The 27,936-nt window shown below is 43.7% G+C and overlaps 1 protein-coding gene across 9 annotated transcripts in view; it reads right to left on the minus strand.

Annotated features, from left to right (window-relative positions):
* The window catches only part of LOC311130048 (RNA-binding motif, single-stranded-interacting protein 1-like), a 55,765-nt gene that overhangs the window by 1,745 nt on the left and 26,084 nt on the right, over positions 1-27,936 (minus strand). For 3 of the 9 annotated variants that reach the window (XM_084162673.1, XM_084162675.1, XM_084162677.1), the window contains exons 3-13: positions 22,773-22,831; positions 20,080-20,171; positions 6,765-6,922; positions 5,605-5,684; positions 4,963-5,078; positions 4,593-4,642; positions 4,422-4,509; positions 3,758-3,808; positions 2,392-2,502; positions 2,005-2,082; positions 1,737-1,815 (exon numbers count right to left, since the gene is read on the minus strand). In XM_084162673.1, coding sequence (XP_084018799.1) covers positions 1,744-1,815; positions 2,005-2,082; positions 2,392-2,502; positions 3,758-3,808; positions 4,422-4,509; positions 4,593-4,642; positions 4,963-5,078; positions 5,605-5,684; positions 6,765-6,922; positions 20,080-20,171; positions 22,773-22,831 — 955 coding nt within the window. In that variant the 3' untranslated portion in view covers positions 1,737-1,743. Of the gene's footprint in view, positions 1-1,736; positions 1,816-2,004; positions 2,083-2,391; positions 2,503-3,757; positions 3,809-4,421; positions 4,510-4,592; positions 4,643-4,962; positions 5,079-5,604; positions 5,685-6,764; positions 6,923-20,073; positions 20,172-22,772; positions 22,832-27,936 lie in introns of all 9 variants that reach the window. The other 6 variants (XM_084162672.1, XM_084162674.1, XM_084162676.1 and 3 more) reach the window with 3 other exon arrangements.

A 27,936-nucleotide genomic window follows, 5' to 3' on the forward strand; every position in this document is an offset into this window, starting at 1 on the left:
GTACAATACAATAAGTCTCAAATGGAAGGGAAACAGATTGCTTTTCATCTGTAGCCCCATGAAATCAGCCAAAACAAGCACACACTCCTATTGAATATGCATTCACCTGTATTGTGAATAGGCCTAGCCTACATCTTGATTTACCCAGTTTATCAATAGAGATTTACCATTCAAATAAATGATTACCATTATGTTGTTATGTAGTTAGATTGGTAAAAACAAAGTCGAATTGATTGTATGATTGTATAATGGATTCATTAATGCATACATGGCTGTCTCTGAAAAATGTCGACGTAAGACATTCCATATGTCATGACATTGAACTCAAAAGATGCCCAACGATTGAACAGAGCAATAGCTGAGTTTATCTGTCTGGATCAAGTGCCATTCTGTGACTTTGTTTGGGCCGTGGTATCTTTTTGGTATTGTTTTGGTATTGAGTATTGTGATGGTATCGAGTATCGTGATGCTAAACCTGGTATCGAAGTAAAAATTCTGCTATAGTGACAACACTACACCATTCCAACACAGAAAAGTAGCTTTCATATTGTAAGTAATTATAGGTCATACACTGGGCAGTTACTTTAAAACTGCTGCCAAGAGGAGGGCCTCTAGGAGGGCCCCCCCCATCCCTATGCTAACTTTGCCACCACCGCTGAAAAAAATCCTAGGGGAAACACTGTACAGTACAGTATAGCACATTAAAGACCTCTATGTTTTGGCCAAATAGATGTCAATGTTTGGGCTCTAAGAGAGTTGGAGCACCCTGCTGACTATGCATCTCAACACTCTACACTTTTTCCTGAAGTGTGCACAAGTCCACTACCCACATGGTGGTCCTCAGCTCAGTTGGTAGAGCCTGGCGTATGCAACTTTAAATGGAGATAATCTCAATGCCGCTGCCCATGCTGTCACATAATGGCACAGATATAAAGATGAGACCTCTATATATCTCTATGGTGTCAATTGTTTCGGTTGTGACCATTTTGGTTTGGCTGATTTTGGACTTTAAAGAATCCCCATAGCTAACATATGGCTGGCTATCTTTCATTTGGACAGATGTACATCCCAGCAAACATATATTTTAGTCCCAAAACCATACTTGATATATTAGATGTTCGGTAGTGACACTTCTCCAAAATCTTTGCAGACAGACTACTCACCATGTGGCCATGCTGGAGAGGGGTGCAATCCCATCACTTGTTGATGTTTGTAGGGGTGTGGCTTAAGGTACATTCATTCTACAGTATTTGAATGTGTGTGTTTTGGTAGTGACATCAAAAGGTGGGACGGCATTTTTTGTACATGTTTAAAAATAAACAAAACTACTAATTAGATCAGCATCTTTAAATGTAATAATAGAACAACTCAAGATGTTCTATTAAAATAATAGTGTGAAAAATAAAATAAAAATCATGAATTGCTTTATAGTCAGGGTTTGGGACAGCCACCTCTTAATATAAATAGTTTTATAAACAATGACTTTGTACTACATTCATTTAACAATATGTTATTGCCTTGGATTGAATTAGAACATATCATTATGTAAATAAATGTCCTAAAGTTTGAAGACTAAACTGTTTTTTAAAATCGTTTTTTTGGGGCTGCAATTTGCACCACTTCTGTAGAATTCTGACCAGAGCACTATGTGCACAAGGGCACTATATAGGGAATAGGGTGCCATTTGAGACGCACACCATTCACGATATAAGACAAAGATCCCACACTGACTGTACCTCCGTATTACTTGGTTTGTTGGTAGGTGTAAGGGGAATGATCACCGGATGACTCCACCTGTTGTTGCTGACTGTTATCCTGGAAGGAAAATTAAGACTGGATAACGCTCAGCAGCAGTTTAGCATCTATAAATACATCAATGGTTATCTATGTGAATGACCTCTCTTACCTAGCGTCTATAAACAACCAAGTAGTAAGTAGAGCTAAAATCTTATAGCTATAATCTTATACATAAGGTTCTTTATAAATAGTAAGTTAATCACAAACCTCCACTGGAACATTTGCCGTCTGCATGTGTGCATACTGGGGAATATAGGCTCCTTGCATAGAGTTTGCAGCCATATACTGCACAAAGAAGGACAGAACTGTGTAAGTATAAATCCATCTTAAATTCAACTTCAAGACGATAACCAAAACAGATCCCAACATCAAATGTACATCTGGGGCCGTATCTATCAAGCGTCTGAGAGTAGGAGCCCTGGTCTAGGATCAGGTCCATGTAATCTTATTCATTGTGATCTAAAAGCCCAAACGGATCTTAAATCAGCACTCCTACTCTGAGATGCTTGATACATACGGTATGGCCCTTGCTTTAATTATACAATACATGAACCCAGTGTTGACGTATTTGACCCCTTGACCGTTCCCACTCACCGTTCCTGTGCTACCCATGGAGAGGTGACTCATCTGGTGAGTGAGAGGGCTCATCATGGATGTAGGCTGTAGTGACATAGTATGGTCCATAGAGGGCGATATCACCGCTCCCTGGGACAGAGAATGTGAGGATGAGCAGAGCAGCAGAGGGTAGCAGAGGCATACAGACGTCCATAGATCCTATATTTTTTTGTAACTTATAACAAGTAAATACAATACAAATCCACGATTACCACGCAAAATATCTAAATGACAGAAACAGGAGGAGTGAGAGAAAGGGGAAGAGAGAAAGAAGGACAGACTTTAGTTGCTTCCTAAATGGCACCCTATTTCCTATGTAGTGCACTACTTTTGACCAGAGCCCTATGGAACCTGGTCAAAAGTTGTGCCCTATAAAGGGAATAGGGTGCCATTGGGGATGCAACTGTCCTGTTGAGTCTCTGGCACTAGACAGGGCAGACAGGTGGAGGCTGGAGAGGGTTACAATAATACCTAGATTGAACCCTTTTCCTTCATGTATCATTTATCATTCCACGAGGGCTTGCCCTGTGTTGGGTTTCAGACTGAGAGGGAGATCAACTGAGCTCAGTGTGTCAGACTTCATATCCTATATCCACATTACAAGGTAGCTGGCCACACTGGTTTTAGAAGTCACTGGATGCATCCCAAATGGCACCCTATTCCATGTACAGTGGACTACATTTGATCAGGGCCCATATTCCTCTGGTCAAAAGTAGGGCACTTTATAGGGAATTGGGTGCCATTTGGAACGCAGACACTGACAATCTTGGCTGATTAACACTGAAAAGGCTAGAGGCACATGGGGAGAAGTATTTGTAAAAACATCCATTGGGAACCACTATTTCCTTGTAAAAATGGGAAATACTTTATTACAGAGCAATATTTACTCAGCTCCCAACCATCTGTTAGGAAATACAAATGGAATCAGTCATCAAACACAAGATGTTTGAAGCGTTTCCAACTTGTCGTGTGGTGAGTGCTTGTGGTGAGCATCACCAAGAGAGCCAAGCATCCTGGTGCTAGTATTTCTGTAGGTTTTCTGTAGTGCCAGTAAATCCCAGACAGCCCAGTCACACACTGTACTGTATGTGTGGCATCACTACCCTCCATCTCCCTTTTCACATCCCTGTTTCTCCTCTTTTCGAAACAACAAAAAGCGAAGGGAACAGCTGATCTATGCATCTGACCAGAGTAAGAAAGAACAGAAGAGATAAGGAGGAAAGGAAAGAAGGAGAGGAGAAACATGACGTTCCAAAGTGAGGGAGGAAAGAAAAGGAGGAGATGATGCGAAAAAGAGGCAGTGGAGTAAAGGACGGCAAGAGAAAGGTAGTTTATTTGGTCTTACTGGATGCTGCATGATGTAGGGCTGGTGAGTAACCCAGGAGGGATTCTGTACCTGGAACATCACACATACACTCTGTAAATATCCTAGCACAGGGCAGGCACAGGGAGGGAGCTATTTCAGGAGCTCACACGCCTCTGTGTTTGGCTCAGCACTACAGGACTGCGTCCCAAATGGCAGCCTATTCCCTATATAGCGCACACATTTTGAACAGCGCCCTGGTCAAAAATAGTGCACCATATAGAGCACAGGGTGCCATTTGGGACGCAGGACCTCTATACTAGGCAGTGTCAGAGGAAGGGCCGGAAAATTGTCAAAGACCCCGGCCACCCAAGCCATAGACTGTTCACTCTGCTAAAGGGCTCGTAAGTAAGCATTTCACGGTAAAGTCTACACCTGTTGTATTCGCCGTATGAGACAAAATAAAATTTGATTTGAAGGTGCCATTTGGAACACAGCTCTGAGAAAGCCCATAGTGACCTCTCATATCCCCAACCACAAACCTCAAAAGAGAGCACTCCAAGATAAGAGTCATAAAAGATTCATAAATACAAACGGACCTGGTCAGTTATGGGAAAATGTGTATTATGGGTGTATATAATAGTAATGCTATTCAAAGTCATGCAAACCCATCTATCCATTTAAATTGAATGAGGTAGATGCCAACCTGGTACGTGGAGACAGGTGAGATATATGGAGACATGGACGTTTGAGCGATCATCCTGTTTCCGATGCTGTATGGCGACACATAAAATCTGTAGAGGGAAATTCAACTGTTTATAAAGTCCTATAAGATAATAGGAACACACTATGGATTTGTTGCGGTGGCTCTTCTTACCCATTTTGCATAGCAGCTGTGGTGGGGTCATATGTGAGGGTCATTCCAGCCTGGGGACATACAAAATAACAAGAGCTAAAATGAGATGAGCTAACCTAATGAGACGAGCTAACCTAATGACACGAGCTAACCTAATGAGACGAGCTAACCCATACCCTGAGGCAACCTACACACACAAACAATTCTCCCCTTGACACCTGTGGACTAACTACTGTATTAACACCTCATAAATCTGTCAGTTTTTGGTATAAGATTTAACCATGTTCATTAAAACTGGAACCAGAATGCCTCCTATAGATGTGCTCTTCCATGTCCAGTAATCCCACTCCATCCAAAATGAATGCTGAAACGAGAGGGCAGCAGCACTCACCAATCTAGCATCGCAGTCTCTAGGCCACGGACGGCTGTTTTGCAGAAATTTATTCTGGCTTTGCCTCTTTTTCTGCCCGCCGTCAGCAAACTTACACAGCAAGGGCTCCAGTGGCGCTGGAGAGAGAGAGACAGAGAGAGAGGGGCTTCACAAACACTACTATAGTATGCATGGTGCTGTCTGCATTGCTTACTGTACTGTCAATCAGGCGGCCAGCTCTTGCTGAGCTTGGGAGTGGGCTTTAAGACGCCCGGCTGGGAAACACAGACATCACATTTGGCAGCTGTGGCCCTGTAATCCCCATCCTCTCCTAATGGCGGCAGGGCCAGAGGACACTATTTGAGTCAAATAATCCAATTAAATAGCTTAGAGTGGGAAAGAAGGCAGGCAGCTCTCTGGCCACACAAGGCAGCTCTGCACTCTGCCTCTTAGTGCTAGTGCAGTCTTATGGAGGGACCACAGATCAGCTGCTTGACCACTCGCTGCCTGACCACTCAATGTATTGGTTCTCATCCCAATGAACCAATAGGCAATCCATAATTTACTGTAATTTGAAGCTGTTTAATAAAATAGCTATCACTTGAGAGCAGTGCTGCTGCTCAAAGAGTGAACATAATTGATTTGTAGAAATCGGTCTCTTACCAGGAACTCCAGGTGGTGTCTTAATAAACTTCCCGTTGAAGTGAGAGATAACTGCATCACATTTATCTGTCGACTCCATCCTGAAATATGCAGGTTAAATCAAGTTAAATCAATTCCATGATATATACTGCAGAATCACACAGTGGCATCCTTCAGTGCTTTATGTTTAAGACGTAGTTTATTTTAAAAATCAATATACTGGACTTTTATCTTAGTTGGCAGGTCTTAGAGTGCACTTGAGGTTAATATATATTAATATATTTGATATAGTAAAGATATATTTTGTCTGGATCTGGGGGAACATGCATGTAGGCAGTGACTTGACAACACACCATCTCATAGACAGACATTCCTATGATCCATAAATAGTGTTGCTAATTTGAATCAAACCCTTTCAGGTTAGTCTAGTGTCCTGTTATGCGAGCTTGAAAGGAGGAGGCCCACATTAACACTATAATTACACCCTCGTTATTATAAAACTGTTCTTCAACAGAATGCATGATCTCTCCCTTAGTTCCTTTTCTCTCTCTTTATCGCTCTCTCTTTATCTCTCTCTCTCTCTCTCTCTCACTCTCTCGCTTTCTCTCCAGCACCACCGGAGCCCTTGCATTAAACCTTTGTCGTCCCCTAGAATCAACAGCTAACCACACTGTGTTCACTCAACCTCTCTGGTGAAAAACTGAATTAAAATAAGTGGAAATACAATAACTCTTTATTGCAAACGAATGGGCTATAATCAACCCAATGGGCACACACTAGTTGAATCAACGTGTTTTCACGTCATTTCAATGAAATTACATTGAACCAACGTAGAATATACATTGAATTGACGTCTGTGCCCAGTGGGAAGCCATGTATTGTTGGGAATTTTGATTATGTGATATAAATGTTTAGCCTGATCTCAGATCTGTTTGTGCACTTGTAAACTCCATTGCTGTCCTTGCCAAGCCCAAAATAAATTTGCATAACAATGAGTGACAAGGAGTTGGCATGATAGCGCAAACAGACTGCCACTCACGCTATCAATTTCTGTCATGTGGATAAAAAAGTAATTCATGAATGTTGGGTTGTGGCTCCTGTTCATTCTACTACTACAGGACGTCGTCATTTAGAATAGAATAGAACAACTTCCTTTTGAGCACAGTAGGACAGAGGCTGACCTTGCAAAGCCCACTCCTCTACTGGCTCCATTGGAGTCCCTCAGTATCCGGGTAGAGATGACCTGGCCAAAGGGTTTCAGCATGTTCTCCAGCTCCTGCTCGTCCATCGACAGCGGCAGGTTGGAGATATACAGGTTGGTGGGGTCTTGTTCTTGTTGCTGCGTGGTGATAAAAGACAGGAAACATTAAGGTGTTACTGACACTTAGGAACCACCTTGACACACCTGGAAAAACACCAACATCTCAAACATTCCAACTAAATCTCTTTATTGGCATTCATTTCAGTTTCAGGCATGGCAGGTATGAGGGAGGATTTTGATTCTGTTTCAATGTAGTTTATCCAGATATCACCAGAACTGCTTACATAGTCATATTTATGAATAATTCCTCCTCCCTGTCCGAGTCCCAAATTGCATTCATTTTAGTGCACTACTTTAGACCAGGGCCCATAGGGCTCAAAAAGTAGTGCACTACTTTTGACCAGGGCCCATATGGCTCAAAAAGTAGTGCACTGTAGAGGAAATAGGTAGCTGCTTTTAGCAACGCTGGTGTATTTACACTAGCGTTGCTCGCAATTGAGGGAAGCCAGAAGTTATTATTAGTATTATTAAACAGACTTTCCATTCCTCTCTGCTTACCTCAATCCTGCACGTGCGCCATATTGTATGTGCACCAAAAAATGAAATACTTGTGGGTGACTAATTTTGACATGGTAAGCAGAGTGGAAGTGGGTCTACAACAGATCCACGTTTGGAAAGTCTGTTTAATAATACTTTCCTTTAGATCAGTGGTCACCAACCTTTTCTGAGTCAAGATCACTTTCTGACTCTAAATGCAAGCCGAGATCTACCGCACAGATGTTTGTTTTTTTAAACGTGACTTAAAAAACATATTAAGCCTATGCAACATTAACCAATTAAAAACTGTTCTGTAGCAATGAGGTTTGTGCAGTAGGCTATAGGCCCAATACATTATCACTGCATATTGGCTATGCTTGAATTGCCCTGTCAATGTTGTTCTCAAACCATTTTGAAATGTGGTATATGATCACACTGGTAATAGACCATTTGTTGTATTACTTGTGAGGCACAGCTGAGTGAGCATAATAATTAGCTTTTTTTTTACTGGACTGATGGCCTGCATCTGATGGTCAGTCTGAGGGGAGGGAGGGAGCAGCAGTGAGGCTGCCTCTCAGCCGACTCACCGTCCCTCCACTCTCCCTCCCTTCCTCCGCTGAGAAACGGGGACACAGTCTTCCAGCTGATGGCGAAACTCAAGTCACACTGCATTATTTCTGCCTCATGCACCAATTCATGTTGTTACTCCTGTGACCAGAGAAAGTGAAATATTCCTCGATATTAAAAAAGACACAAGCCGATAATAATAACAACGCAAGCTTATCGGAACACTTTGCTATTCTCATTCATTGCAGCTGCAGTGCTGGTTGTAGCGTAAATGAAAGTAGGGAGAACGTGGATTTTATGGCTTATAAAAATGTTGAACAAAGTGTTGACAGTGCTGAATAACAACTTAAACATGAACCTTCTCATAAAAAGAGCAGCTCTTTGCTGTATTTGTTGTCTCTCTCTAGTCATGGTTTAAAAAGTTTGGAAGTATTACAGCATCAACTTTGCTGTGCCAAGGTGTGTCAAGGTTTCTTTTTACAGTCTACGGCTCGAGGAAACTGTGTACACATGGTGATCTGAGCTATCTGATTGGCCAGCGGTTGGCCTATAGTTGCACTTGATTTGCTCTCTGGGCCTGCCGGGTAGGTGGAGTTCTACCTTCAGTCACATGAAATGGTTCAAAATGGGAACACTTTGCCTTCCCGGCGCTATGGCTGCTGAATCAAGTGCACATACCTCCATCAGCGCGAAATGCTTTATCGTTAAGTTCTTTAAAGAAATGTTTGGTGATCGACTAGGAATGCCTTGGACATCGCATTGGTGACCACTCCTTTAGATAGTTTGTTTCAAATTCCCCCCGTTTTAATTGACCAACAGTCCAGCCCACTGGCACAGTAAGTTGAAATCTTCTGGTTTCCCGCGGACTGTTCAGTTGTTTTGCAACGCAATTGCGAGCAACGCTAGTGTAAATACACCAGCGTTGCTAAAAGCAGCTAGGGAATAGGGTGCCATTTTGGATACACACTCTGAGATCTCTCTGACTGCTGTGATTGGGATAACCCTGGCCATGATGTCTCTCTCCCGCTTTGCCGTCTTTGTCTGCCTGCTAATAAAGGGTCACCATGAATAGTGATGAGTAGTGATTTGCATGCAGCCCATGCTTGGTTGAGACCCACATCAGCTGATTTCTTCCTGTATTTCAATAGCATCAGCAGAAACATAAGACACAGTTACGGGTCCCCGGGGAGCAGCCGCTCACCATTAATATTCATCAGCGTCCTGCTGCATTCAGAGCCAGCCTAACACACTGGATTGGATTACTAAAGTAATACGCTGATAGAAAAATCAACATCCAACTATTAGGAACAATGAATTGGCCCCACACAGAAAATAACAGCAGAGCATAGCAGCACCCAGAAAATGTGTTGAATCAGAGGGGTTGGTGAGGAGGTAAGGGAGAGATGGATGGATAGAGGAAGGGTGTGTTTCAGCACTCAGCAGCACCAGGACTCAGAGTGTATGTGTGTGTGCTGCTCGAATAACTCTAAAGAGCTCTCTGGAACGGAAAGAGGAGTCAGCAACACTCCTCCCTGTTCACCACACAAACACACACGTTTGTTTTACTATCCTTGTGGGGACACCCCAAAAAATCCCATTCAAACTCCAAATTTCCCTAACCCTTAACCCTAAACCTAACCCTAACCTTAAGCCCAAAACCCTAAAACTAACCCCTAACCCTAAACATAACCCCTAACCCTAATTCTAACCCTAAACCTAACCCCTAAGCTTAAAAAAAGCCTTCTTCCTTGTGGGGACCGGTGAAATGTCCCCACTTGTCCGAATTTTCCTTGTTTTGCTATTATTATGAATGGACTTCTGGTCCCCACAAGTATAGTAAAACCAAACCACACACACACACACACACACACACACTAATTATATTCAAGGGCAAAAAGACTGCCTTACCATTTTACGCTTTATGGCTTATCTAAAGGGTAATGGTGAAGCATTCATACAGTTAAATGGGCTTTAAAAATGTCATATCGAATAGGCCACATATATCCATTCAGATAGCAGGCTGCCTACATTATGTGTTAAAACATAGGAAGTAGGGAATAGATAGATGGGAAATCAAACTAACCCAGGCAGTCAACACACAACCTGCATTCCACAGGGAATTTTACTAGTAATGTATTCAATGGATCAAAGGAAGGGGTTGAGTGTAGGATAATTACCACATGGTTTACCCGTGAGTCATCCCGAATAGGAGTTCTCTTAATATAAACCCAGACTAACTCCTAATTCTGTCATCATCTGAGAGAAATTAGAGAGAAAAAAGCCTTCCTGTGCGTGTGGAGTGGCTCTTAAAACGCAGGGACCAAAATTTGGCAGCGAGATAAGACATCTGTTTGTGCAGCAGTGAATGGGGTCAACAGCAAAACAGTCAGTCATTAGAAGTCATGTGACTGAGGCGTGCTCACAGAGGGCCAGTGGCGGCTGATGGGAGGGGATGGGGGTGGGGTGGGGTGGGGTGGGGTGGGGTGGAGAGGAGGGTTTGCTTGTCTAACCTGAGAGGGAGTCCCTCCAAATGGTGTGCTTAGAGCACAAGGTTATTACTACTGTCATCTGTTTATGTCCAAAATAAGTAGGGAAGTAGATCTGTTTACTAGTCAATCCCAAAGCAAGTTTATGCACACATTATTAATGACGTTATTTGTATCATTCAATGATATTGGATTCCTTCTGCAACATGTTAGAATGTGAGAATATAAGAATGCATGCATCTAGGAAAAGGAACCTATCTGAGTGGGATTAATCCATGAGAATACCATTAGGAGAACATTTTCAACAGGAAACCCTTATGCTGACTTGCCTTTGAAATAATAATGAGTGAATGCCTTTTGAATGGTGCCCAGGCAGAGAGAAAACACTTTCTGGAAAAAGGACCTTTGTTTGGAGAGTCCATTAAGCCCAAGCAAGCCCTGGTAATAATGAGAAAACATTAACTGAAAAGGCTCAAACTTTTTAATGACCTTTACCTTGAACAATTCCTATATTAAACTTAGGCATGCCCTACAAAACAGCTTTATTTTAATTAAAAGTTAAATAGGTGAACGGAGGCATGTCAAGAAGCTGCAGAGATTCACGGGGGAATTTAATTTCTAGGATTCTTGTTTAGGCTTTACAGGCCTGATTTCCACAAATGTAACTTGCCGAGTTGCCATGACAACCTCCAATTATTTACTTCCCTTTCTTCTGTCCAAGAATGTAAACTACATTGTTCAAAGTTATTACAGCCCCTGCTGCCCCTTTGAAGACCAACAATGTGAAATCTCTGCCCAATTGACTCCCACCAGAAACTGGCCTCAAAACTGTTGCAGTAGAATGCCTTACTGAGCTCAGTCCACCTCAGTCCACACATAGGAATTTCAAAGGACATTATATAACAGGGCAAACTAGCTACACATATGCTGATCATAGCCCTTTCATTACAGGCAGTCTAGTTAGTCAGGCCTTTTTAAAGTGACACAAGCTGGTGTGACTTCAGTGAGTACTGCTGCACCAAGCTCGGTTACACACAAAATGCAAGGCTCATGACTCATGCTTCTCAAACTAATATCCATCTCACCACCTCGTCTTATTCATAGTTTCACATTACTTTGACCCTTTTTTCCCTCCATATTTCCACAGCAATACTTCCAGGAATCTTGAGAGAGAAATGAATGGCTCATCTAATTTAAACACTTTACTACTTTACACTATAAACAAGAAAATATGTTTATGAAAGCACATCATTTTCCAGTAATTACGGAAAAGTCTGTGAGACATGAATATACATTTACATCTTAGTCATTTAGCAGACGCTCTTATCCAGAGCGACTTACAGTTAGTGAATACATATATTTTTTTTTATACTGGCCCCCCGTGGGAATCGAACCCACAACCCTGCCGTTGCAAATGCCATGCTCTATCAACTGAGCTACATCCCTGCCGGCCATTCCCTCCCCTACCCTGGACGACGCTGGGCCAATTGTGCGCCGCCCATGAGTCTCCCGGTCGCGGCCGGCTGCGACAGAGCCTGGATTCGAACCAGGATCTCTAGTGGCACAGTTAGCACTGCGATGCAGTGCCTTAGACCACTGCGCCACTCCGGCACTGTGTCAAAAAGCAGCCTAGCCTTCACCTAAAGCCAAGGGGATCAAACTTGTCTCAGTGCCAGGCTGTACTTTGAACCCATTAAGACCAGCCCTTCTAAACCTGGAACCCCGTTCATTTATAATAATAATAATAATAATAATATGCCATTTAGCAGACGCTTTTATCCAAAGTGACTTACAGTCATGTGTGCATACATTTTTAGGTATGGGTGGTCCCGGGGATCGAACCCACTACCCTGGCGTTACAAGCGCCATGCTCTACCAATTGAGCTACAGAATGTACATTTACATTTACATCTATCATCTTTGGATGTAGAGCGAGGACACAGGAAAGTATATTTCCCAACAATTTGTGCCTTGGTTGGTTGTGCTTGAGAGTCCGGTTGGCAAGGCTAGCGTAAATGAGCCCTTTGAGCAGACGAGATGAGCCTCCTTTAGAAAATACACACTGGCTGCGTCTCAAATGGCACCCTATTCCCTATGTTGTGCGCTACACTAAATAGGGAATAGGAATCCATTTTGGGATGCAGCCACTGACTGCCCTATGAGCCTCCTTTAGAAAGGAGACACTGAGACCTCTCTGCTCCTACTGAGGCTTAGACACACATCCCCAGAGAGGATTCCTTCTCCAGCACGTTACCCTGTTGTCATCGCAGCGTATCATCAGCCTGTCCTCTCCACCCCAAAGTCTGCCTGTCGGTGCCACTCACTCCTGCAGCCCCTCCAAAGCGGGTGAGCACTCAGCTGACAGGTTGACTGTAGGCACACACACAGATACACTTTCACAAAAACCTTTCCAAGCCAAACCTTCATACACGGCCAAAAGTATGTGGACTCCTGCTCGTCGAACATCTAATTCCAAAATCATGGCCATTAATATGGAGTTGGTCCCCCTTTGCTGCAATAACAGCCTCCACTCTTCTGGGAAGGCTTTCCACTAGATGTTGGAACATGTGCTGCGGGGACTTGCTTCCATTCAGCCACAAGAGCATTAGTGAGGTCGGGCACTGATGTTGGGCCTGGCTCGCAGTCAGCATTCTAATTCATCCCAAAGGTGTTAGATGGGGTTGAGGTCAGGGATCTGTGCAGGCCAGTTCTTCTACACCGATCTCGACAAAACATTTCTGTATTGTCATGCTGAAACAAGAAAGGGCCTTCCCCGAACTGTTGCCACAAAGTTCGAAGCACAGAATCGTCTAGAATGTCATTGTATGTTGTAGCGTTAAGATTTCCCTTCACTGGAACTAAGGGGCCTAGCCTGAAGCATGTAAAACAGCCCTAGACCATTATTCCTCCTCCACCAAACTTTACAGTTGGCACTATGCATTGGGGCAGGTAGCGCTCTCCTGGCATCCGGCAAACCCAGATTTGTCCGTCAGACTGGCAGATAGTGAAGCGTGATTCATCACTCCAGAGTCCAATGGCGGCAAGCTTTACACCACTCCAGCCAACGCTTGGCATTGCACATGGTGATCTTAGGCTTGAGTGCAGCTGCTCGGCCATGGAAACCCATTTCATGAAGCTCCGGATGAACAGTTCTTGTGCTGACATTGCTTCCATGGGCAGTTTGAAACTCGGTAGTGAGCTCAGGTGCATACTGTTTCCATTGATCATCCTTGAGATGTTTCTACAACTTAATTGGAGTCCACCTGTGGTAAATTCAATTGATTGGACATGATTTGGAAAGGCACACACCTGTCTATATAAGGTCCCACAGTTGACAGCGCATGTCAAAGCAAAAACCAAGCCATGAGGTCGAAGGAATTGTCAGTAGAGCTCTGACACAGGATTGTGTCAAAGCACAGATCTGGGGAAGGGTACCAAAACATTTCTGCAGCATTGAAAAAAAACATTGTAAAGTGGTTATCCCACTGGCTATAAGGTGAATGCACCAATTTGTAAGTCGCTCTGGATAAGAGCGTCTGCTAAATGACGTAAATGTAAATGTAAATGTAAGGTCCCCAAGAACACAGTGGCCTCCATCATTCTTAAATGGAAGAAGTTAGGAACCACCAAGACTCTTCCTAGAGCTGGCCGCCCGGCAAAACGGAGCAATCGGGGGAGAAGGGCTTTGGTCAGGGAGGTGTTCCTCTGTGGAGATGGGAGAACCTTCCAGAAGGACAACATCTCTGCAGTACTCCACCAATCAGGCCTTTATGGTAGAGTGGCCAGACGGAAGCCACTCCTCAGTAATAGGCACAAGACAGCCCGCTTGGAGTTTGCCAAAAGGCATCTTAAGGATTTTTAGACCATGAGAAACAAAATTCTCTGGTCTGATGATTGAATTATTTGGCCTGAATGCCAAGCGTCATGTCTGGAGGAAACCTGGCACCATCCCTACGGTGAAGCATGGTGGTGGCAGCATCATGCTGTGGGGATGTTTTTCAGCGGCAGGGACTGGGAGACTAGTCAGGATCGAGGGAAAGATGAACGGAGCAAAGTACAGAGAGATCTTTGATGAAAACCTGCTCCAGAGCACTCAGGACCTCAGACTGTGGTGAAGGTTCACATTCCAACAGGACAATGACCCTAAGCACACAGCCAACACAACGCAGGAGTGGCTTTGGGACAAGTCTCTGAATCAATCAATCAATTTTATTTTATATAGCCCTTCGTACATCAGCTAATATCTCGAAGTGCTGTACAGAAACCCAGCCTAAAACCCCAAACAGCTAGTAATGCAGGTGTAGAAGCACGGTGGCTAGGAAAAACTCCCTAGAAAGGCCAAAACCTAGGAAGAAACCTAGAGAGGAACCAGGCTATGAGGGGTGGCCAGTCCTCTTCTGGCTGTGCCGGGTGGAGGTTATAACAGAACCATGCCAAGATGTTCAAAAATGTTCATAAGTGACAAGCATGGTCAAATAATAATCAGGAATAAATCTCAGTTGGCTTTTCATAGCCGATCATTAAGAGTTGAAAACAGCAGGTCTGGGACAGGTAGGGGTTCCATAACCGCAGGCAGAACAGTTGAAACTGGAATAGCAGCAAGGCCAGGCGGACTGGGGACAGCAAGGAGTCACCACGGCCGGTAGTCCCGACGTATGGTCCTAGGGCTCAGGTCTCTCAGTTGGCTTTTCATAGCCGATCATTAAGAGTTGAAAACAGCAGGTCTGGGACAGGTAGGGGTTTCGTAACCGCAGGCAGAACAGTTGAAACTGGAATAGCAGCAAGGCCAGGCGGACTGGGGACAGCAAGGTGTCAGCATGCCCGGTAGTCCTGACGTATGGTCCTAGGGCTCAGGTTCTCAGAGAGAAAGAGAGAACGAGAGAATTAGAGAGAGCATACTTAAATTCACACAGGACACTGGATAAGACAGGAGAAGTACTCCAGGTATAACCAACTAACCCCAGCCCCCCGACACATAAACTACTGCAGCATAAATACTGGAGGCTGAGACAGGAGCGGTCCGGAGACACTGTGGCCCCATCCGAAGAAACCCCCGGACAGGGCCAAACAGGAAGGATATAACCCCACCCACTCTGCCAAAGCACAGCCCCCGCACCACTAGAGGGATATCCTCAACCACCAACTTACAATCCTGAGACAAGGCCGAGTATAGCCCACAGAGGTCTCCACCACAGCACAAACCAAGGGGGGGCGCCAACCCAGACAGGAAGATCACGTCAGTAACTCAACCCACTCAAGTGACGCACCCCTCCTAGGGACGGCATGAAAGAGCACCAGCAAGCCAGTGACTCAGCCCCTGTAACAGGGTTAGAGGCAGAGAACCCCAGTGGAGAGAGGGGAACCGGCCTGGCAGAGACAGCAAGGGCTGTTCGTTGCTCCAGAGCCTTTCCGTTCACCTTCACACTCCTGGGCCAGACTACACTCAATCATATGACCTACTGAAGAGATAAGTCTTCAGTAAAGACTTAAAGGTTGAGACCGAGTCTGCGTCTCTCACATGGGTAGGCAGACTGTTCCATAAAAATGGAGATCTATAGGAGAAAGCCCTGCCTCCCGCTGTTTGCTTAGAAATTCTAGGGACAATTAGGAGGCCTGCGTCTTGTGACCGTAGCGTACGTATTGGTATGTACGGCAGGACCAACTCGGAAAGATAGGTAGGAGCAAGCCCATGTAACGCTTTATAGGTTAACAGTAAAACCTTGAAATCAGCCCTTGCCTTAACAGGAAGCCAGTGTAGGGAAGCTAGCACTGGAGTAATATGATCAAATTTCTTGGTTCTAGTCAGGATTCTAGCAGCCGTATTTAGCACTAACTGAAGTTTATTTAGTGCTTTATCCGGGTAGCCGGAAAGTAGAGCATTGCAGTAGTCTAACCTAGAAGTAACAAATGCATGGATTAATTTTTCTGCATCATTTTTGGACAGAAAATTTCTGATTTTTGCAATGTTACGTAGATGGAAAAAAGCTGTCCTTGAAACAGTCCTGATATGTTCGTCAAAAGAGAGATCAGGGTCAAGAGTAACGCCGAGGTCCTTCACAGTTTTATTTGAGACGACTTTACAACCATCAAGATGAATTGTCAGATTTAACAGAAGATCTCTTTGTTTCTTGGGACCTAGAACAAGCATCTCTGTTTTGTCCGAGTTTAAAAGTAGAAAGTTTTCAGCCATCCACTTCCTTATGTCTGAAACACAGGCTTCTAGCGAGGGCAATTTTGGGGCTTCACCATGTTTCATTGAAATGTACAGCTGTGTGTCATCCGCATAGCAGTGAAAGTTAACATTATGTTTTCGAATAACATCCCCAAGAGGTAAAATATATAGTGAAAACAATAGTGGTCCTAAAACGGAACCTTGAGGAACACCGAAATGTACAGTTGATTTGTCGGAGGACAGACCATTCACAGAGACAAACTGATATCTTTCCGACAGGTAAGATCTAAACCAGGCCAGAACTTGTCCGTGTAGACCAATTTGGGTTTCCAGTCTCTCCAAAAGAATGTGGTGATCGATGGTGTCAAAGGCAGCACTAAGGTCTAGTAGCACGAGGACAGATGCAGAGCCTCGGTCTGACGCCATTAAAAGGTAATTTACCACCTTCACAAGTGCAGTCTCAGTGCTATGATGGGGTCTAAAACCAGACTGAAGCATTTCGTATACATTGTTTGTCTTCAGAAAGGCAGTGAGTTGCTGCGCAACAGCTTTTTCTAAAATTTTTGAGAGGAATGGAAGATTCGATATAGGCCGATAGTTTTTTATATTTTCCGGGTCAAGGTTTGGCTTTTTCAAGAGAGGCTTTATCACTGCCACTTTTAGTGAGTTTGGTACACATCCGGTGGATAGAGAGCTGTTTATTATGTTCAACATAGGAGGGCCAAGCACAGGAAGCAGCTCCTTCAGCAGTTTAGTAGGAATAGGATCCAGTATGCAGCTTGAAGGTTTAGAGGCCATGATTATTTTCATCATTGTGTCAAGAGATATAGTACTAAAACACTTAAGTGTCTCTCCCGATCCCAGGCCCTCGCAGAGCTGTGCAGATCCAGGACAGCTAAGCCCTGGAGGAATACGCAGATTCAAAGAGGAGTCCGTAATTTGCTTTCTAATGTTCATGATCTTTTCCTCAAAGAAGTTCATGAATTTATTACTGCTGAAGTGAAAGCCATCCTCTCTTGGGGAATGCTGCTTTTTAGTTAGCTTTGCAACAGTATCAAAAAGAAATTTTGGATTGTTCTTATTTTCCTCGATTAAGTTGGAAAAGTAGGATGATCGAGCAGCAGTGAGGGCTCTTCGGTACTGCACGGTACTGTCTTTCCAAGCTAGTCGGAAGACTTCCAGTTTGGTGTGGCGCCATTTCCGTTCCAATTTCCTGGAAGCTTGCTTCAAAGCTCGGGTATTTTCTGTATACCAGGGAGCTAGTTTCTTATGACAAATGTTTTTCGTTTTTAGGGGTGCAACTGCATCTAGGGTATTGCGCAAGGTTAAATTGAGTTCCTCAGTTAAGTGGTTAACTGATTTTTGTCCTCTGACGTCCTTGGGTAGGCAGAAGGAGTCTGGAAGGGCATCAAGGAATTTTTGTGTTGTCTGAGAATTTATAGCACGACTTTTGATGCTCCTTGGTTGGGGTCTGAGCAGATTATTTGTTGCGATTGCAAACGTAATAAAATGGTGGTCCGATAGTCCAGGATTTTGTGGAAAAACATTAAGATCTACAACATTTATTCCATGGGACAAAACTAGGTCCAGAGTATGACTGTGGCAGTGAGTAGGTCCAGAGACATGTTGGACAAAACCCACTGAGTCGATGATGGCTCCGAAAGACTTTTGGAGTGGGTCTGTGGACTTCTCCATGTGAATATTAAAATCACCAAAAATTAGAATATGATCTGCTATGACTACAAGGTCTGATAGGAATTCAGGAAACTCAGAGAGGAACGCTGTATATGGCCCAGGAGGCCTGTAAACAGTAGCTATAAAAAGTGATTGAGTAGGCTGCATAGATTTCATGACTAGAAGCTCAAAAGACGAAAACGCCATTTTTTTTTTTGTAAATTGAAATTTGCTATCGTAAATGTTAGCAACACCTCCGCCTTTGCGGGATGCACGGGGAATATGGTCACTAGTGTAACCAGGAGGTGAGGCCTCATTTAACACAGCAAATTCATCAGGCTTAAGCCATGTTTCAGTCAGGCCAATCACATCAAGATTATGATCAGTGATTAGTTCATTGACTATGACTGCCTTTGAAGTGAGGGATCTAACATTAAGTAACCCTATTTTGAGATGTGAGGTATCACGATCTCTTTCAATAATGGCAGGAATGGAGGAGGTCTTTATCCTAATAAGATTGCTAAGGCGAACACCGCCATGTTTAGTTTTGCCCAACCTAGGTCGAGGCACAGACACAGTCTCAATGGGTATGGCTGAGCTGACTACACTGACTATGCTATTGGCAGACTCCACTAAGCTGGCAGGTTGGCTAACAGCCTGCTGCCTGGCCTGCACCCTATTTCACTGTGGGGCTAGAGGAGTTAGAGCCCTATCTATGTTGGTAGATAAGATGAGAGCACCCCTCCAGCTAGGATGGAGTCCGTCACTCCTCAGCAGGTCAGGCTTGGTCCTGTTTGTGGGTGAGTCCCAGAAAGAGGGCCAATTATCTACAAATTCTATCTTTTGGGAGGGGCAGAAAACAGTTTTCAACCAGCGATTGAGTGCTGAGACTCTGCTGTAGAGCTCGTCACTCCCCCTAACTGGGAGGGGGCCAGAGACAATTACTCGATGCCGACACATCTTTCTAGCTGATTTACACGCTGAAGCTATGTTGCACTTGGTGACCTCTGACTGTTTCATCCTAACATCGTTGAATGTCCTTGAGTGGCCCAACCAGAGCCCGGACTTGAACCCGATCGAACATCTCTGGAGAGACCTGAAAATAGCTGTGCAGCGACGCTCCCTATCCAACCTGACAGAGCTTGAGAGGATCTGCAGAGAAGAATGGGAGAAACTCCCCAAATACAGGTGTGCCAAGCTTGTAGCGTCATACCCAAGAAGACTCGAGGCTGTAATCGCTGCCAAAGGTGCTTCAACAAAGTACTGAGTAAAGGGTCTGAATACGTATGTAAATGTAATATTATTTATTTATTTCATTTTTTAAAAATATAGATATCTAAAAACCAGTTTTTGCTTTGTCATTATGGGGTATTGTGTGTAGATTGATGAGAAAAAAAGCAATTTAATTCATTTTAGAATAAGGCTGTAACAAAACAAAATGTGGAAAAGGTGAAGGGGTCTGAATACTTTCCGAATGCACTATATAGTGTATATGCAAGCACACATACACGAACGCAAGAGCACACACACACACACACGCATGCACAAACACACATGCACACACACATACTGCCTATGGGCTAATGTTACTGCACAGTGACAACAGAGTAACAGGGGGGCTGCAAACCAACTCGAGAGGTACACATGCACCCCTGGCAAGGAGATTCCTATCCCTCTACGTAATGCTGGTTGGGTCAGGTTTTTGCTGCCTATAAATGGACTACCTAAATCCATTGAAGGCTGTGTATTGTCAGTTGTTTGTGTGTGAGAATATAAATAGACTGGAAGCATACCCTCACCTTAGCCATCTGGGCTTGGACCCCACTGGTCTTCAGGGCAGTGACGGCTTTCTGAGCTGCAGCAGGGCTGTCGAAGTCCACAAAGCCGTAACCTGAGGGACAGAACACCACACCAGTCAAGACACTTCCTACTGTATGCGTTACAAAGTCTACCTGGAAAGACCACCATGCACAACCATCCTAATTCATCATTCAGCTATTTCATAGTTATTTTCTGTTGTTAACACCATTAAAGAATGATCAGTACTTTGGCGACTAAGTAAGTATTTATTAAACCTCTTTGGGCTGGATGTGTCAATGTGTAGTTCATACATGCATAATCTATGAGCAGATTTACTGTCTTACCTCAATTAGCCACGAAATCCCTAGTTTGAAAGTGACCGTTTTCTGGAAGCTATGCGCACCATTTTGAGTACTGCAAGCTTGGACCATGTGGGCCAGCCCCCTAGCAATTCGAGTTCCAGCCAGTGAGGTTCAGGCCTTTGCCATTTGAGTGACAGCTAGCAAGAGGCCTGCCCAGCGTTATCCAATGAGGTTGCAGGGCGGGCACAGCAGAGAGAGAGAGAGAGAAAGAGCGAGAGCAATGACGGGGTGCACATATCTGCACATATTTGACGTAGTATAACATTTCTCTTTTGTTAGTAGTATAGCTTTTCTCTTTTGTTCTCTATTGCTCCTCAAGCAAGGGGGAGGCCGATGACATCACATATTCCCATAAGAACTCCTACTCCTTGAAGTTTGCAGTTGTAAAAAAAGGAAACTATTTTGCTATAAAAAAAAAATGTGTGTGTACTTTACTGTATTTAAACTTGGGATATCGCTTTTCAACAGTAAAAGTTCTCAAATCGCTGGAGGACGTCTTTAACAGTATAACAATAACGGGCATACAAATGTGTAGCCGTGGTGAAATCTTGACTTAGACTGCCTCCCAAATGGCATCCTATTCCCTACATAATGCACTACTTTGTACCAGAGCACTATGGGAATATAGGGAATAGGGTGCCATTTGGGAGGCAGACTAAATCTCAGGTCTACCTTGACATCTACAGCAGGCAGTAAGTGACAGGATGTGTTTGACACCCACCACAGTGAGGCCATGCCAGAGGCCACCATGTTGTGTGGTGTGGTTGACCCCCATCTACTGTATCTGTGGCCCATAATGGTGGTCAGTCAGTGACTGGTGGTGAGGTAGTGTAGTAGGCCGGGGGAGCAGAGCACAGTGCTGAGGCTGCAGATTGCAGTGATGACGCCCAGGGCTCAGGTCAGCTCATTGTCCCCTGGGGCTACATGCAGGCCAGGCCAGGCCAGGCTAGAGTCAGATCTGCAGTCCAGTTCCTCCCTGCTCTCTACTCTGTGTTGCTATATTTAACCATCAAACAATCTCACAGGCACACAGCAACCTCTCTGCTGCTCACTGTGGAATCTATTTACAGATTCTAGTTTGATCTTGGTGATAAACAGCACAAACAAAGTATTCTCTGAAACATTCAGATATTTGTTTTTATTAAGGACATGAAGATGAAAGGAAAATGAACATTTGCCATTTAAGTTGGGATTTGGGAGTTTTTTAGGTATCTTCAAGCAAGCTGCGAGTCCAAGTAAAAATCAGCATGCAAGATGACAGGATGTTTCTCAGTCGCCACCTGTGATTAGTTAGCGTATAGTAATCCCCAGCAGGACAGTGACCAAGCTCTTTTCTTCTCAGGTGCATGCTGGCTGGACTGGGCTGCGTGTCAGTGTGCTCCTCAGTAGTCAGGACAGGGTGTTGGGCCAAGGGCTGCAGCTGGAGCCAAGACTTTGTGTCACGCTCCAGAGGGAGGGGCACGAGCTGTCACTTCGTGTGGGGATCCGCCCATAGCGCGATGCATGGTAACAGACAGACCATCAGTAAAGGGCCAGGACTAAAATAACACAAAGTGGTGGCAGCCTTTTGCCTATCTGCCTGCCTACCTGACTGTCTGCCTGTCTGTCTGTCTGCCTGTCTGCCTGTTTGTCTGCCTGTTTTTCTGCCTGTCTGCCTGACTGTCTGTCTGTCTGTCTGTCTGTCTGTCTGTCTGTCTGTCTGTCTGTCTGTCTGTCTGTCTGTCTGTCTGTCTGTCTGTCTGTCTGTCTGTCTGCCTGCCTGCCTGCCTGTCTGCCTGTTTGTCTGCCTGTTTTTCTGCCTGCCTGCCTGTCTGCCTGACTCTGTATGTCTGCCTGTCTGCCTGTTTGTCTGCCTGTCTGTTTCCTGAGTAGCCCAGCCCCTCTGAGCCACATAGCTGTTGAATGACTGAATGACTTCAACAAGGCCGAGCCAGTGCACTGTGACAGTACTGGGCTGCCAAACCCACTGCATGAGTCAAGAGGGCCTTAAGCAAGGCTCTTCATTCATTCCTTAGCATGGCCATTGTCTTTAGTATAATAGCATTAGGAGGATTATGGTAAAAGTCCTCTGTGTCATCATATCACAGACTGGAAGCTCCAAAGCCTTTGCACTGCTATCCTGGCTTACAATTAGTCATTGTGATACATACATCCAGTATCCTCTCAATGATGCATGTGATGAGTTTTTATTGCTTTAAGCCTGGGGGTTGTTATATGAGCATGACTTCTTGATTTGTGTGCATATTTTGTGAAAAGTCTAGATCTGTTTCCAGAATGTCTCCACTATGTCACGACTTGTTGAAAGTAAAAACAGAGGAAGCCATACACACCTTTACATTTGTTTGTCGTCTTATCCAGGATCGCCTTTGTTGATACAATTTTGCCATACCTACGAGAGGAAGAGAAAGAGAGGTATTATTAGTTGTGTTGTGTTATGTAACAGACAGAGGTAGCCTGTTATAAAAGACACAAAGAGTGAGGCCTGGCTTGCACAATCATTTATGACATCACCAAAAAAGCACGAGAAACAGGAAGTTGTTTCCATGTGGATTTAAGAATCTCAGCGGCACTAGAGCAAAGGTTGCCTTGATTTTTACCATACAACAATATTATGCAGGATTAACTATCCTCCATATACAAAAGGATTTCAAACAAGTTAAAAATACTGAGAAGCTTCTTCAGTAAACATACAGAAAATCTAAAAACATTTCATGTAACTCTTCAGTGAAAAACTTGTATAAAATGTGCATAGCACACTGTGGATTTATGACTTCTTGACAACGTAGGGACAGGGGGGGACCGAGTGGCATTCCACAGCTACATCCTGTGCTTTAACAGTTATTTGGTGCACTGTGTTGCTGCTGCTGCCAGCTCTAACAAATGAACTTTGCGGTGACCCCTAAACACCGGCTTCACTGCATTTCTTTTCAGCGGTAAGCTAGCGCACTCTATTCAGAATGAATAGAAAATCAGTGCAAAGAACACAACAATTACATATATGACGACTTTCTCTTTGTACAATGATGAATGCAACAAATAAGAACACACAGACATCAGGCCGTAGTAGTAAATGAACCTCCCTGGTAGTAATTAGCGCAGCAGACAAATGATTGATGAGGGGATTGGCTCTCTAGATGGAGGAGGAAATGTGAACTTTGACCTGAGCTGGGAGGTGGGCAGGTGGTGGGTTTATGAAAATGAGTCCTCCATCTCGACCCCAAGTCGTAGATAGAACAGATTGTGACAGATCTGGTTGTGTGGCATGGTTTTATGTTTGTCACAAAGGGAAAGGTCACCTATAGCAGTGTTTTCCACAAGTACATAGAGTAGCCAGCAAAAATAGAAAAGGTAGCCAGCCAGGCGTCCCCTGCCGAGAAAGGAGCTCTATTTTGGTGGCCTCTGGTACATTCTAATGCCTTTATTCCATCTGAAATACACAGCAAAATTATGTAATACTTGTTGTGGTATTGTGTAGCAAGACAGGACTTTACAATTTAAATGACTGAAAATGTATTAATTCAGTGTATTGTTAGTCGTTTCGGATATTGTCTAGGTCTAAGCCTACTGTATATGTTCAGGACTATTTTCTAAGTAAAAGAAGATTAAACCTTTTTTTAACATTTAACCTGTCTTTTCTTGAGATTATTTACAGTTTTACTGCAATATATGAAAGGGAAAGGAAAGGGGGATACCTAGTCAGTTATACAACTGAACGCATTCAACTGAAATGTGTCTTCCGCATTTAACCCAACACCTCTGAATTGCCACAATGATGTTTGTGGCAAATGGCCCACATTATCTTGAAAAATAAATTAAAGGTTTTGTTTTTCCAGGTTTCCGTTTGCCCCATATTCTTCCGGTTTTCATTCACTTTGTTAATAGAAAAACAACAAAATGGGATGTTTCTAAGTCCACAATGCTTAAACCACATCAGGAGACCACTTTTGAGGTCTGGGAAAAATAGATTTTTTGGTGTAATTATCCTTTAATTCAAGTGTGCACCTAGCAAGAGGCTGTTTAGTGGTGTTTTTGTAGCGCACATGTGATGCTAAAGTTTGCTAAATAAATACCCACTCGATTGATGAAAATAATCATCATATTATTGTGCCAGGTAAGCATATTCTACTTTGTAGTTAACATTTATTTGCGAAGGTTTTTGGGAAAGCATTTCCATCTCCCAGAAGAGTTTTCATTAGCAACATCGCTATCGGCTACACAATGTGGTAGACGCGCACACCGCACACAGACGGGCATTCTATTTGCCTCTTCAGAAAGTTGCAGGAAATACAAATCACTAATGCATTCTGTTCATGTCTTATGATAAACTTGGGCTAATTAATTACTTTTCAATACATTTAGTTGATTCCCTACAAAGGTCAATACATTTGTGAATATTGTTCAATTCCGTTTTAATGCCTAGATTCCATGAGAGCCCTAATGATCATATTTGGACCAGAATGAGGCTCTCCACTACCTATTGTTCCTGCAGTGATGATTCACCATCTTCATTGAATGTTTATAATAATTTATCTGCAGATAATCGCCAAAAAGCCTTGGCCTACCAGTGGCTTACGCAAATTAGGGAGCCAAACGAACGGCTCTCTCACCGATGCGATTTGGTAGGCTACACTGACAGACAAGATGAGAGTCACTCACTTTAACTGTTTGGCAAGCTCCGACATCCTAGGAAAGGGAAACCTAGGAAATCCTTTGGACATACACTGGTCATACATTGAGTGTACAAAACATTAAGAACACCTTCCTACTATTGCCTTGCACCCCCTTGCCCTCAGAACAGCCTCAATTAGTCAGGGCATGGACTATACAAGGTGTGAGTGGCGTGTATTCCTAGATGCCAAAGGAATCCAGGCTTCCCCAAAACATCTACCAAGAAAAAGAAAAAAACATAGAATAACTGATATTTCGTCTCTCTGTGTTTCATAATGTTCCTTCAATTCGCAAGAGGCTGAATGTATCTCACCAGAGAAAGCATCTGAGGGAGCGAAACAGCGCCCCTCTGCTGTCTGGTCCAAAAGAGTACGACATTGTTGCCACCTGTAGCATTGAATGCAAGGGAAGCCAGCAAGCATTTGGCCTCCCTTGATTTAAAAAAGTATAAAATAATAGCCAATCAGCGTTGAGCTAAACTGAGTGAGCTCCACTAGGAATGGTCCTGGCGCACCATAAAAAGGTGTCAATGGAAGCCAGATTGGATTTGGTGTCACTCCTATCAAATCGCATCAACAGCATACTGTACAACATTGACAGAAACAACTTGAATTGTTGCATCTCGTTGTGTTGTTGTCCTCCAGTGGCTAGCTAGATAGCTAAAATTGTCCCTTTCCTAAATTAGCCATGGATGGAGATAGGGATTTGTGGTTTTACTTAACTCTCTGTATTGGCCAATGATTATAACGGCGATTCTGATCCCACCATTAATTCATACATTGTGCCCCTGGCCTGAGAGGATGGAAGTTCAATACAGTGAGGGAAAAAAGTATTTGATCCCCTGCTGATTTGGTACGTTTGCCCACTGACAAAGAAATGATCAGTCTATAATTTTAATGGTAGGTTTATTTGAACAGTGAGAGACAGAATAACAACAAAAAAATCCAGAAAAACGCATGTCAAAAATGTTATAAATTGATTTCCATTTTAATGAGGGAAATAAGTATTTGACCCCCTCTCAATCAGAAAGATTTCTGGCTCCCAGGTGTCTTTTATACAGGTAACGATCTGAGATTAGGAGCACACTCTTAAAGGGAGTGCTCCTAATCTCAGTTTGTTACCTGTATAAAAGACACCTGTCCACAGAAGCAATCAATCAATCAGATTCCAAACTCTCCACCATGGCCAAGACCAAAGAGCTCTCCAAGGATCTCAGGGACAAGATTGTAGACCTACACAAGGCTGGAATGGGCTACAAGACCATCGCCAAGCAGCTTGGTGAGAAGGTGACAACAGTTGGTGCGATTATTCGCAAATGGAAGAAACACAAAATAACTGTCAATCTCCCTCGGCCTGGGGCTCCATGCAAGATCTCACCTCGTGGAGTTGCAATGATTATGAGAACGGTGAGGAATCTACACGGGAGGATCTTGTCAATGATCTCAAGGCAGCTGGGACCATAGTCACCAAGAAAACAATTGGTAACACACTACGCCGTGAAGGACTGAAATCCTGCAGAGCCCGCAAGGTCCCCCTGCTCAAGAAAGCACATATACATGCCCGTCTGAAGTTTGCCAATGAACATCTGAATGATTCAGAGGAGAACTGGGTGAAAGTGTTGTGGTCAGATGAGACCAAAATCGAGCTCTTTGGCATCAACTCAACTCACCGTGTTTTGAGGAGGAGGAATGCTGCCTATGACCCCAAGAACACCATCCCCACCGTCAAACATGGAGGTGGAAACATTATGCTTTGGGGGTGTTTTTCTGCTAAGGGGACAGGACAACTTCACCGCATCAAAGGGACGATGGACGGGGCCATGTACCGTCAAATTTTGGGTGAGAACCTCCTTCCCTCAGCCAGGGCATTGAAAATGGGTCGTGGATGGTTATTCCAGCATGACAATGACCCAAAACACACGGCCAAGGCAACAAAGGAGTGGCTCAAGAAGAAGCACATCAAGGTGCTGGAGTGGCCTAGCCAGTCTCCAGACCTTAATCCCATAGAAAATCTGTGGAGCGAGCTGAAGGTTTGAGTTGCCAAATGTCAGCCTCGAAACCTTAATGACTTGGAGAAGATCTGCAAAGAGGAGTGGGACAAAATCCCTCCTGAGATGTGTGCAAACCTGGTGGCCAACTACAAGAAACGTCTGACCTCTGTGATTGCCAACAAGGGTTTTGCCACCAAGTACTAAGTCATGTTTTGCAGAGGGATTAAATACTTATTTCCCTCATTAAAATGCAAATCAATTTATAACATTTTTGACATGCGTTTTTCTGTATTTTTGTTGTTGTTATTCTGTCTCTCACTGTTCAAATAAACCTACCATTACAATTATAGACTGATAATTTCTTTGTCAGTGGGCAAACGTACAAAATCAGTAGGGGATCAAATATTGTTTTCCCTCACTGTATGTAGCTAGATGTAAAAGGCTAATATTAACTAGCTAACGTTGCCCATGAAAGGAAGTTATGCTAGCGAGCAAGCATTTTAGCCAGGTAGACTAAGACAACAGAACATAAAAGCATGTACTGTATGACAGAGTGATAGACCGTTTCATCAACATGACAGAGAAGAGGCATTGCATTTCTCTACAAGAAGGGGGAGTCAACATGTTTTTCTACTTGCACGAACGAGTACACGCACACACACACAGAAATCAGACACATGGACAGCCACATCATATTTTGCTAAACTAAATTGTTTTTGGTATCTTTTAGTTGTCACTGTACTAGACTAAGCATAGGTGATTTGATGATGTTGAAATGTTGAAGTTGAAATGGTGCTGGAATAGTAAAATCAAATAAAATTGTATTGGCCACATGC

The sequence above is a fragment of the Coregonus lavaretus genome, assembly GCF_964263955.1.
Source record: "Coregonus lavaretus genome assembly, chromosome: 5".
NCBI lineage: Eukaryota > Metazoa > Chordata > Actinopteri > Salmoniformes > Salmonidae > Coregonus > Coregonus lavaretus.